Source organism: Anolis sagrei, chromosome 1, assembly GCF_037176765.1.
Source record: "Anolis sagrei isolate rAnoSag1 chromosome 1, rAnoSag1.mat, whole genome shotgun sequence".
NCBI classification, from domain to species: domain Eukaryota; kingdom Metazoa; phylum Chordata; class Lepidosauria; order Squamata; family Dactyloidae; genus Anolis; species Anolis sagrei.
Genome location: NC_090021.1, coordinates 221570963 through 221583946, shown reverse-complemented (window position 1 = coordinate 221583946; position 12984 = coordinate 221570963). Strand labels below are relative to the sequence as shown.

The window sequence follows — 12984 nt, the reverse complement described above, 5'->3', positions numbered from 1 at the left end:
ATATCATCTTCCACAAGATTAAACTTCTCGGAAGTTGGTTGTTTCCATGGGTTGCACTCTGTTATTTTCTGAGTCCTCCAGCATACGAAGCACTGTTACACAATAAACCAGTGCTCACCTCTCGGATGGAAGCAATCACAGAAAGCTAACCACCCGATGTGTCTCCTTTTTTTTTGTCTGCTTGGTTGAATGCTTCCTAATTAGTGTCCTGCAACCACAAATTCTGTTTTTGGATTGTTTGGAATCCCAATTTAGAAAGATTTTACGTATTGAGTATTCTTCCTGTTCCAGAAGCAATGTAGTGATTCATATATTATGACACCAAACATTTCAAGTGTTGTTTACCACGAAGTGGAAGCCAGAACTAGCTCCAGCCTTCAGAGTTAAGAGCAAGAAAGGTTCAGTCGCAGTTCTTTCCTAATTTAGTTCAGTAAACTATTTGTAGAACTGTTGTTTTGATTTATTTTAGAGTTAAGTAAATGTAAGCAGATGGGTTTTTTAAGAAACCAGATTTTTTTTAATGTGCTATAGTTAAGGTACTAAAATGGAACCTTTCTGACCCAGTTTACTAAAAATACAATGCAGAGTATAAATTTGAAGCAGACAAATGCCATAGAGCTGCAGGAACAATTATATGATATATAATCTTAAGAAACAGTTCAATTCATTTTGTTTTTCCTGTGACCATTTAGTGATTCAGGTAGTTTGAATGTGTAGCATTATTGAAACCCCAGAGCTTGAGTTGGGAAATGTCAGGTGATGATTATATTTATGTATCTGTATTTCTGGGCATGCATATGTTCACATCATTCAGGTGCAAAGGAGTGTATTTTCAGTGAGATCTACTCTCCAAGTTAAGATTCTAATTAATTAATCCTCTCATTTAAGCATGTGCAAATTGGAGATTGGCTTGTGCAGTTTATAATGCAGAGAATCCCTTCTCAGATGTGATTTGGTTGTTTTTGTCTTTACAAAGCTTCCAGCAGGTACTTTAAGCCAAATTATTATGACACTACTTTCACTTTTGAAATAACTCTGTTCTCTTTCTGAATAATGTTTTGTTTTTCTTTGTCTTATATACTGTTGTACATTACTTTGGGATTCTGGGTAGACTAAAAAGCAGTTGATAAAGTTGGCCCTCCCTATTCATGGGTTCCGTATTCATGGATTCAGCCAAGCACAACATGTGGGGTCTTGAAACCAAGCCCCAGCAGATTCCAATACTCTAATATATGTTCTCAATAAAAAAAATATCTACTGAAGATCGGTTCAGACTATGATCTTTTCCATAAAACCAAATCTCTAGCTACAAAGGTATTCATGTCTATATTTTAGATTATTACCATAGTTTCCTGACAAATATTTCAATTGACAGTATTTTCAGCCACTGTATTCATGGAAATTGCTTCTGGTGGCGGTGACATGAGGGCTCAGACTTGGAACTGATGTGTGGTATACATTTTAAATTTTAATCTTGGGATGACCCAGATAAGACACTTTTATATGCACATCATTGTTTAGGTTTTGATAGTATAATTAGCAATAACGTACAAGGGTTTTTATTCCTTGCAGGAAAAATGTTAATGGAGTTACAGTATAGACATAATTGTGCTTTTGTTTTGATTTCAGCCACATTGTACACATCCTCCATTTTGCTGGGTGTCTTCTTGAACAGCAGCGTACCTATATTCTTTGAACTCTTTGTGGAAACAGTCTATCCAGTTCCAGAAGGAATTACCTGTGGTGTGGTCACCTTCCTGAGCAACATGTTTATGGGAATACTCTTGTTTTTTCTCTTTTTCTACCATGAAGGTAAGGATTGTTTAGAAGTTTGAAATGTGATAGAATGCTCTTTTTCATGGGGACGTTTAGTTTTGATTTTAGTAGAAAGCGGAGTCCGCCTAAATACTCTAAAGATTCCAGATCCCATCTGATCTTGGAAGCTTAGAGGGGTCAGCTCTGTTTAGTTCTTAGATCAGTGGTTCTCAACCTGTGGGTCCCCAGGTGTTTTGGCCTACAACTTCCAGAAATCCCAGCCAGTTTACCAGCCTTTAGGATTTCTGGGAGCTGAAGGCCAGAGCATCAGGGGACCCACAAGTTGAGAACCACTGACTTAGATGGTGGATCACCTATGAATACCTTATGCTTTTGGCTGTGTTTCAGAGGAATGAACTGGGAGAACTACCTCTGAGTATTCTTTGCCTAAGAAAACCCTATGACATTTTTGGAATTGCCATATAGGCACACATGCATGCATGGACATACAGGAAGAGAAAACTGCATGCAGATCTTCGATTAATAATGTGTATGAGTTCCCACTACATCTGGAGAGCAAAAGACCTCTTTTGTGTTGGTCTTTATCCATGTGCCAATCAAAGACAGTGCAGCGGCCTTTGAGATAAATCCTGTTGCAGAGCTTTTACAAAGAATAGTGTTATGTTATGACAGCTAACTACTACTGTAGCTAAGCAAGTTAAATTAACGGTGAAACTGTCTCATGCTTCAAAGTCTAATCTGAATGCCCATGATGGTGAGGAAAAGGTGTGTTTTTCTTCTCCTTTTTTGTGAAACTTACTTTTAGCTACTTTCCCTCCTGCCTTGTTTGAGACACACTTATGAAGATCATAAACTGTAATATGTGGATACTAATTTTTTTTTTGTAATTTCAAGTATGGAAATGGCCAACAACCATTTCCACACAGAGGACCCCCAGCAAAAACTAGCTGCATATACTTGGGAACTCCACACCGATTGCAAGAGAAACCATGTTATCCTTTTCAAGATTCATGGAGGTGTGAGAGCATTTTTAACAAGTGTAAAAGAAAAAAAAACAAGTTTCCTCACCTTTCCAGCTTTTTCATACCTTCTTCTACAGTGTGCTTGTTGGGACAGCTGTTCAATTTTGAATGCGTTATTGCTGTATAGTTAAGAGTTTTATGAAATTTCAGGATTTTTGGAATTTTGGAAGAGAAACAGATTTGGGTTGTTGTAGATTTTTCGGGCTATACAGTCATGTTCTAGAAGCATTCTCTCTTGATGTTTCACCTGCATCTATGGCAAGCATCCTCAGAGGTTGTGAGGTCACCTCACAACCTCTGAGGATGCTTGCCATAGATGCAGGCGAAACGTCAGGAGAGAATGCATATAGAACATGGCCATATAGCCCGAAAACCCTACAACAATCCAGTGATTCCAGCCATGAAAGCCTTCGACAATACAGAAACAGATTTGTTTCTTTTTGAATCATAGTTTATACACTTCCTTATATGCTCAGATTTTATAGATGTTCTAAATTAAATAGGGAGTATTCTTAATTTAAGTGCTTCTACTCATCTTCATCTCCTCTTGCTGCCCTCCCAGTACAATAAACTGGATTTAGGGGCTCTTCAGTTGATGTTGAACTACAGTTCTCAGTATCTTCCGTCAGCATAGCTGGTGGTGGGAAGCCCCCAGTGGCACAGTGGGTTAAACTCTTGCGCCAGCAGGACTGCTGACCGAAAGGTCAGTGGTTCAAATCCGGAAAGTGGGGTAAGCTTCCATCTGTCAGCTCCAGCTTATCATGCATGACATGAGAGAAGCTTCCCACAGGATGGTAAAACATCTGGGCATCCCCTGGGCAATGTTCTTGCTGACGGCCAATTTTCTCACACCAGAAGTGACTTGCAGCTTCCCAAGTCACTCCTGACATGAAAATAAGCTGGTGATAGGAAACACTGGTGGTGAGAAACAAAAGAAAAACAAGTATCTTTCCTTAAAGTTGCAAACTCACATATATTTGTAAGCTTTATACATCTGTATGAAGAAACATATTGTTGGGTGGTCCTATTTTGCTTCAGAATGATAGGCATGGGATCATCCAGCTCCAAAGCTGGGTTGAAAAAGGAGGCTCCTGTAACAGTATGTTGTAGTGTATCTCCAGCACATAAGAGCAACCCTTATGTTCACGGCTCCAGACAACTCTTTGAGGGGTTTACAGAAGTAACCTTTTTTCTTCATTCTGCTAAAAGCTCCTTATGGTGTGCCGTGCAAAGCTAAAGGGCTCAGTATGAATCCTGACTGCCAGCTGTGAACATTTATTGCCATTTTATGATTGTATAGGTTGAGCAGTGGTGTAGCTGAGAGCACAAATGGACACACACTGCATATCCCCAAGCTCCCGATGCTCCTCTTCAGAATACTATTAAGGGCTCAAGCAGGCAGCCATTTGTCCTTCTTTAGCCATCTCTTCTGCTTTGTACCTTTCACATTCTCTGGTTTAGCTACTATCAAGTACAGGAGTGATGGAGAAAGCATGACCTAGAAACCGTATGATCATCTAAATCCCCTTGACCCTCCTACCTTTTTCTTTAGAAAAATCATCCAGAAATTTCTCTGCAAAACAGTCAAAACCGTACTGCAAATCCTGCAAGAACCTGACAGTTTAGGGCACCTTAGCCCCACCCTTAAGCATCTCTAGCAGAACTGGATGTCACTTTTGCTCATCACCAGAAAAAGCAGTGCAGCCTTAGGATGGTGTGTGGTGGAAACAGTTTCCTTCCCAAGAGCTGCGGACTTCATTGCTGGTCAGATTGATTTCACAGTTCCTCAATTCCTTCAGACTGTTTCCTCTTTTTAGGACAAAACTGAGAGATCCTTATAGAAAATAATGGGGAAATTCTGGCTTTTAGTGGTGCTCTGATTGGGCAGTATCTCTCTCTCTTTCTCTCTCTCCCACCCCACCCCCACCAAAAAAGAGGACATCTGCTAAAAAAGAAGTTCCTCTTTTTGGTTTTCACTGTGAACTCAATATTTTCAAAAAAAAAATTGAGAGAGTAATTCCAATATTTTCCTCTTTTTTATCCTCAAATGTCTATAGGGACTACAAGCTATGAAGACTGTTTTAGAGAATTTTAAAAACCTATTTGTGTTTATTTGCACACATTTGTACCATATTCATTTATTTGCACTGATTCAGATCATTGCATTGGATAGACCACACCAACTCTAGTTCCTTAGATATGGTTACCATTATTTTCTATGAGTAAGCAAATAAAAACTGGTATATGGCATATGTTACGCATCTCAAAAAACTAGAGTGGATAAGACAAAACTGGTGCCATGTTTGGAATCAGCAGGTCAAATATACCCAGAAATAGGTCTAACATTTGAGGCACCAACATGTGTGTTGACCGGTGTAATAGCCACAGCCCTTAGAAACCAGAGAATGTTTGTTTAAGAGCAGCTGAGACTATTCATTTTCTAAGAGGGCTTAAAACATGTCATGGATTTGATCGGTCAGTGCTTGTAGTTAGTAGTATGAGTGGGAAAGGCTAAATAAACAAATAGTAGATCATACTTTTCCAAGTATCTTTGGCCAGTAGAAACTGTTGCCTGGATGTGGGACCTGGATGTGGGACCAAGCTTTTGGCCATGCTGACAACTGATTAAAGGACCTATCGATAGACAAGGACAATGGAATGGAATGGATATATGGACTCTGATATATGGACTCTGACATGAGATAGTTTTTATGATTTTAATAGGTATTGATGTTTCATTTTAATTGTTGAACTGTTATATTTTGTATTGTTTGTTGTGTGATTTGGGCATCTAATTGTGCCTCCTTTGTAAGCCGCCCTGAGTCCCCCCCGGGGTGAGAAGGGCGGGGTATAAGTAGATGAAATAAATAAATAAATAAATAAATAATTTTTGGATGGCCCTGTTTTCTTTCTGTATTCAAAGGAACTGAACCACCACATTAGTATATGATGGATGTTTGGGTTTTTTCCCCAAGTCTAATTCACAAAAGGAAGGGACACCAGAGATCACATTGCTACCATATGTTGGCTTATATAGGCCATAAAACAATTTCACAAGAAAATCATCTACTTTATAGCTCATAGCATAGCCTTTGTGTAGATCATGAAAAACCGTGGATCATTCTAAAAGACATGGGTATGCCACACCATTTGAATGTCCCAATGCATGAGATATACTCCAGATAAGAGTCCAATGTAAAAACAGAATAAGAGAGAGAGTTGGGAAAGGGGCCAGGCAAGGCTATATTTTATTATCCTATCTGTTTAATTTATATGCAAAACATATCACCTAGCTTTTGGTAGATTAGACTCAGAGGAAGGAGGTGTGAATATTGGAGGAAGAAAGATAATCAATTTGAGAAATGCAGATGATACAATGCTACTCCCCAAAATATAGCAAAGACCTGGAATTGCTATTGAGGAAATTCAAGTGGAATTATAGCTGAACGTTAAGAAACAAAATGAACCCAGATGATTTTGTAACTTTAAAGTGGATGATGAGCACAGCAAAATAGTCAAATATTTTATCTACCTTTTCTCAGTCGTTAATTAAAATGGAGATGTAATAATGAAACAAGAAAAAGATTAGAAGCCAAAAGGTATGAAGGAGCTAGATAAGATTCTAAAGTATAAGGATGTAATCATAGAATACCAAAGTCAAGGTCATCCATACTACAGTCGTTGGATTTCCTATCTCTGATTGTGATAGCAGAACAGTAAAGAGGAGGTATGGAAATATTAACTAAAATCAACTAGTTTTGGTGCTGGAGTTGAGTTCTTCCATAGACTGCTGCAGAGACCAATAAATGGGTCATGGAGCCCATCAAACCCGAACTCTCTCTAGAAGTCAAGATGATTAAATCAGTGCTGTTGTTCTCTGGCCACATTGTGAAATGATATGACTACTGTAATGCTGGATAAAATGAAAAGCATTCGGAAAAAGGAAGAGCACATTATAGGATGATAGACTCAATCAAGGAAGCCACTGTCCTGAATTTACAGGAAGGGATCAGGGCAGTTGATGACCAGTTTCTTAGGGGTCTCTTATTTCTTGGGTCACTGTAAGATAACGGCGACTTGAAAGTTAACGATGATACAATGTTTGTGATATGTAGTAGCTCTACTTCGCATTCATTGTTTTTCCTTTTTGAAAGATTAGTATTTTAAGTGTCAGCTGTAATATATTTGATATTTCCAAACATCACTCATTTTGAGCACATATTTTTAAAACACATATATTTTGAGACTGGATAACAATCAATATAAACAGCAATTGTAAATGTATCTTGGTATCTCTCAGGCTTCTATTTGCTGTACATTTCTAGAACAAATCTGATAAATAATTTCTCCCATTTCAATTTCTATAGACTGTTTACGTCTGTTAAGACCGGAGTTTCTTCCTGCCTTGTTTCTTTAAAGGACCCATGAATACTTTGTGTTTTTATAAGCTGATAGGAATTCATCCAAACAGCATTGTTTACTAATAATGAAATCCATTATTCTAAAGTCCCATTCATACTTTAGTAGTCCCATTTTCTAAAAACTTAGACAGGCAGAAGCTTCCTTTCAACACAGCTGAAAGATTTCTCAGTAAAAGGTATTACCAATTGCAAAGGAGTCAGCTTTAAAGGCATAGCTGAAGGCCTTCTTCAGAACTTGTATTTTCTTTAATATATATATCATGCAGAATTTCAAATATCCTATCTTCTGAATGCAATTAAGTCTCCAAATGATTATTGAGCAATGGAGTTGTTAATGTCAATTCCTCATTGGCTGTAACAGAGCGAAGACAACTGTTGGGATTTGGGATATCTTGGAGGGGTGCCTCAGAATGCACAGGGGCCTTTAAACCACATATTTCCCTATAATTTTAGGAGTAGGAAAGGCCTTTTGCCGATAGGAAGTGACCACAATGTTATTATTTTTGTTTTAAAAGGCATCTCATGGCCTTTAAATGTCCTGGAGAGGCAAAATATGATGAAATTGCCTCCACCTTCTAGAGTGCATTTGAAGACAAAATAATTTTGGGGAAAATTGGACCCCGAGGGTGGGGAGGGGGGATACAAAAATAATTCCAGCAAGAATGGATGTTGCTTTCGTTCAAGCTACTTGATTCATTGGAGCAGAGAAATTGGAAGGCAAATGCCAGAGCTATAAATGTACCTTTGAAAATCATTCTCCTCATCACAAAAGTCAAAACTGACACAAAATTTCATTAGGCAGTCTCTTCCTTGGTAATGATTATTCAGTATGTTTCAGAGGTTTCTGAATCTGAATTGCATTGGAAGCCTAATGTTTACAAATGAGAGGACAAAATCCTTGCACAACAAAATTGAAACATCCTGCCTGTATCTGAGAAAGGTGAGCAAAGAGGGCAGCTACTGACGTAGGTTTTCCTCCTGTCATAAGCATTGTCTTTTGCTTTTTGGCAGTGAACATTAATTTGAAATTATAAAAAAAAACAACAAGCCTTTCCATACATAAGCCCCCATAAAGTCAAATAATTTGTTTCTAAGTAAAAATATATAGGATCAAGCTGAACATCAGTGTTCTTCAACTGCATTTCGTTCAGCATGGAGATTGCTATTGTTTCTGCATTGGTAATTTTAAAATATATCACTGCTACCTATTTCCATAAGCTGTTGTTTCCACCCTTTCATAAATGGAATGAATTAATATGTAGTTTTAAAGCTGAATTTTAAAGAAAGCAACAAGTTCTTTAGAAACTTACCAGGGATTCTCTAATGACCCCCCCCCAGCGAAATATCAGAGGTATCCCCCCCCCCCCATGGGAGCTTACTCGAGGTATGCGAAACGGCAGAAATCCATTCTGTTTTGTCCTGTTTTGGTTTCAAATTTCAGGTCCATCCACCCCCCACACTTCCCCCATTCTGTTTTCGGGAAGATTATTCCCAAAATGGACCTCAGGGTTCCGAATTAGGAATCCAAACACCCCCCCCCCTCCTAACCTCCCAATACCTTCCCGAAAACAGAATGGGAGGACATCCGAAATTTGAGACACATGTCTGTCTTGGAACACAGTCATTAATCTCCCAAGACTGCTCCTTTCAGGGGAATGTTGTATGTAAATGGTAAGCACTAGGTGTGTGTGAAATGGCAGAAATCTATTCTGTTTCTGATATGTTTGAATGAAAGGGGCAGTCTTGGGAGATTAATGACTGTGTTCCAAGACAGACATGTGATGCACTGTCAGAAAATCAGAAGTGTGTATTAAGCATAAAGGGTTTGAAAAACAAGATGATAGCAACAATCACAGTATCAGTAAGACGTAACCCTTTCCATTTCCTTTTAAAGAGTACATAACTTCTCAGAGTATTGCCTTCCAGAATAATAGATGCTAGCCTTGTTTCCTGCTGAGATCTCTTTCAATTTTTTACAAATGTGCTTCTGATGTTCATGAGACATTTGATGTTGCATGGTGTTGGAAGATAGTGCTACATATATTCTTAAATATTACTTAGTTGGGAAATATATTTATAATCCAGTGTACATGTAGCATGAATATGGATCTGTATAATACATGCCTGTGGCTTTGCTTGTTGTGTGCCATCATATTTCTACAAGTCTTCATACAAAATGTTGGTGTGTTTGGTTTTTTTTACATATTAATATGCTTTACAACCTCCTATATATTCATGTTATGTCCCTTTGGACATTTGCTTAAAAGGCAATAAGTTGTATGTTTCCCTATGGGCCAGGTTTGACCAACCTGCGGCCCAGGACACCCATGAATGTGGCCCAACACAAAATCATAAACTTACTTAAACATTATGACATTTTTGTTCCGTTTTGGTTTTCTTTGGTAAATTTATTGCATGGTCCTTTAGATGAAGTGAAATAATCAGCGTAGGTTACATCTACAAATATAGGAGTATTATCCGTAATTCACATTATAATTGCAAATGGTTCAGCCAGAAGACCTGCTCGATGATTTTAAAAGACCTTCCAAATGGGGTGCCACTTTATTTATTTATTTATATTCCACCCTACCTTCCCAAGGGGTCTCTGGGCAGATTCCAGCATATACAGACACAAAGGCAAATATTCAATGCCTAGAAACAATGTAACATAGATACAAAGATAAAGTTAAAGGCTTTCCCGTTCATCTCCGACTCTGGAGGTGGTGCTCATCTCCATTTCGAAGCCCAAGAGCCTGTGTTGTCTGTAGACACCTCCTAGGTGTAGCCGGCATGGCTGCATGGAGTGCCGTTTACCTTCCTGCTGAGGCGGTACTTATTGATCTCACATTTGCATGTTTTCGAACTGCTAGGTTGGCAAAAGCTGAGGATAACAGCGGGAGCACACCCTGGATTTGAACTGCCAACCTTCTAGTCAGCAAGTTCAGCAGCTCAGCAGTTTAACCCATTTCGCTACCGTGGCCCCTATAATAATTAGGATTATTATGCAAGAACTTTTCTTTTGCTTATCTGTGGTGGCGGATATCACAAACATTATGCATGGACCTTTTTGAGGGGTGCTCATCAGTTATTGTTAGTGTTACCATATTCCGTGTGTGGCCCAAAATGATCCTTCTACAGGCAATCAGGTCCTTTTTCTTGTATGTTTGCTAAGCCTTTAAACAGTAGTGAACAAAACTAATTGTTACCATGATCAATAGTAACCCTTTTCAGGACTTTCAAAATAAACACCTGTTTTTTTTAAAAAAAAGCAAGTGAGTAGAGACATAAAATTTCTGGAAATTTTGAAGCTGAGAGATTTTAAAAAATTCCTTCTGTTTCCCCAGAAGAAAAAGAACCCATTGTTAATTTTTCATTGCGAGTATTATTAGTAATGTAATAATAACCCCTCCCTCCCCCCTTTTTAAATCTGTTGTCATTGTTGAAAGTGAACTCAGGTTTGCAGAAGCACAATTAGCTGGCAGCATTTAGGGACAGAAAAATAGGCTTGACCTTTGAAAACCCCATAAAAGATGGTTGCCATTTTCCCTTAGCTACTTTTTAAGAAATACGACAGTCTGGAGCACTTATGGCAGGATAATTCCCATGCTCCATTATTATGCCGGTCTGAACAGCATGACGGAGTAAGAGCATAAGGAAAACTTCAGCAATTTTGTCTAGGTGGTATAGGCAATGTGCTTCAGCACAACTGAAAGCTTTTGATGGAATTTAATAGCATAAAGATTATTAGTGGGGAAGTCTAATAGTATCTAAAGAGATGTAGTTTTCTATGGAAGCAGTGGTTTGCTATGTATTCTCTGGAGGTTTTAGAGAAAATAAATTGCTCTTTATCTTTAGCCCTCTGAATTATAGGATTATACTAAGCCAGGCTTGCTGGATGATTTTTAAATCTAAAGGTATTAGAATTCTATAAAATAGTGAACAGGAGCTATTTTTCAAAGAGACAATCCACTGATAGCAAGGGCACATGTACCCTTTCCTTCTGATTAAGATAATTAAAGATTGGACAGAATTTTTTTTTACGGTTACAAGCTGCCTTCTTGAGAGATTCATATAGTCATACTTTTAAAATGAATGGGCTCTTTTATTGAGAAATTACCTTTGTCATTCTAAGAAGAGTAGATTAAGCTGTTGTAAATGAAAAGGTATCCTCTCTATTGAGAAATTGTAAGACTGAAGTATAAATGATAGAGGAGACAAAATAATGCGCTATTTAAATAGGCTGTACTCTTTATGAGGCTTAATACTCTGTCACATGTGCCAAATGCAAGGCCTGTGGGCCAAATCCAGCGTACCGCACCATTATATATGGCCCACGAGGCTTTCAATGCCAGGGCAACATACAGTAGAGTCTCCCTTATCCAGCCTTCGCTCATCCAACATGGTGATGGGTGAACATCGGGATTTGCTATATTGCAGTGAGCCATGAGAAAGATGAGACTACAAGGTGGTGTTTATCTACATGTCTGATATTAAATCGGACATGGAATATAGGACAGTTGTTTGGAGGAGAGGGAGTTGAAGAAAGAGAAGGCGTACACAAGCATATTATGTTAGCCAGAGCATGTGGTCTGCTATAATGTGCCTATGTAGGTGCATGGGAAGGGGGAGTCTGGGCAAGGTAGTCAACTCAAAATTATGATGATTAGGAATGGAAGAAACTAGAGAGCATTTTCCTGTATTTTTTATGGTTCCACAGGAAGAAGTTAGAACTCTAGACTGCAAGAACATTTTAACTTATCCAATGTTCTGCAGGCCCATTTATGTTGGATAAGCGAGACTCTACTGTAGTTACATCTATACAGTCTTACACTTATAAACAGCTCTTTGAAGACAACCATAAGGCTGATGTGGCTCTTGGTGAAAATGAGTGTGACACTACTGATCAAAGAGCACCAGATCCTCTTTCAAATTGGCAGCTAATCAAGGGCATCCCTTGCATGATAGTCAACCAACAAATACCTCAGGCTGTAGGCTATATTTCAGTGTGAGGAAGTGGCAAAACCACCTTTGAGAATTCCTTGCTTTGGAAAATCCTATGAATTTTATGAGGTTACCATAAGTCAATTGATGACTTGGTGGCATACACACACAGTCATTATGAATCATAGAAAATATCACCACCATACGTTCCACCTTTTTAGGATTTGAGACCCAGTTTGCAACTATTCTTTTCTTGTGTCTGTTTTGTTAAAAGCTTAATTGTATTTCAAACATTTGAATAATTTTCAGCTACAGACAAGCTCTACCCCCCCCCCCCCAGGCCTTTCAAAAAAAAAAAAGATATCAAAGGGGTATCCTAAAATCCGTTGGGTTTCTTGCTTTCTGAATGCATCTGAATGCATCCAGGAGGTGGGGGGGGGGAGTGCCTGTGTGCCAAGTTTGGTCGAGGTCCGTCATTTGTGGAGGTCATAGTGGTCTCTGGAAGTGAGTGAAGGTACTGTAAATCCCATCATCCATGGTCCATCCACCTCCAAACTTTTACTGAACCAACCAAATAAGTGTGAATCAAGTTATTTTACAAAGCTCTACAGATACCCTGTCACCAAATGCATTTTATTTCACTAAAATGTCTCATTTCTTAAAATATAGTCATCAATATTTGTAGCACTTTTAAAGGTGTAAATATTAATACTTGCACGAGTCTCCAAACATTGCGGTGAAAGATACAAGATAGAGAAGGATGTGCTGTGCTTCCCTGAGTTTTGTTCTCAGAAGTCAAGCAGAATGTATTCTATAGCACATTC

The 12984-nt window shown here is 38.5% G+C and overlaps 1 protein-coding gene across 1 annotated transcript in view; it reads left to right on the top strand.

Annotated features, from left to right (window-relative positions):
* The window catches only part of SLC49A4 (solute carrier family 49 member 4), a 96907-nt gene that overhangs the window by 76107 nt on the left and 7816 nt on the right, over positions 1 to 12984 (top strand). Inside the window, exon 8 of the mRNA XM_060774701.2 lies at positions 1630 to 1812. Coding sequence (XP_060630684.2) covers positions 1630 to 1812 — 183 coding nt within the window. The remainder of the gene's footprint in view (positions 1 to 1629; positions 1813 to 12984) is intronic.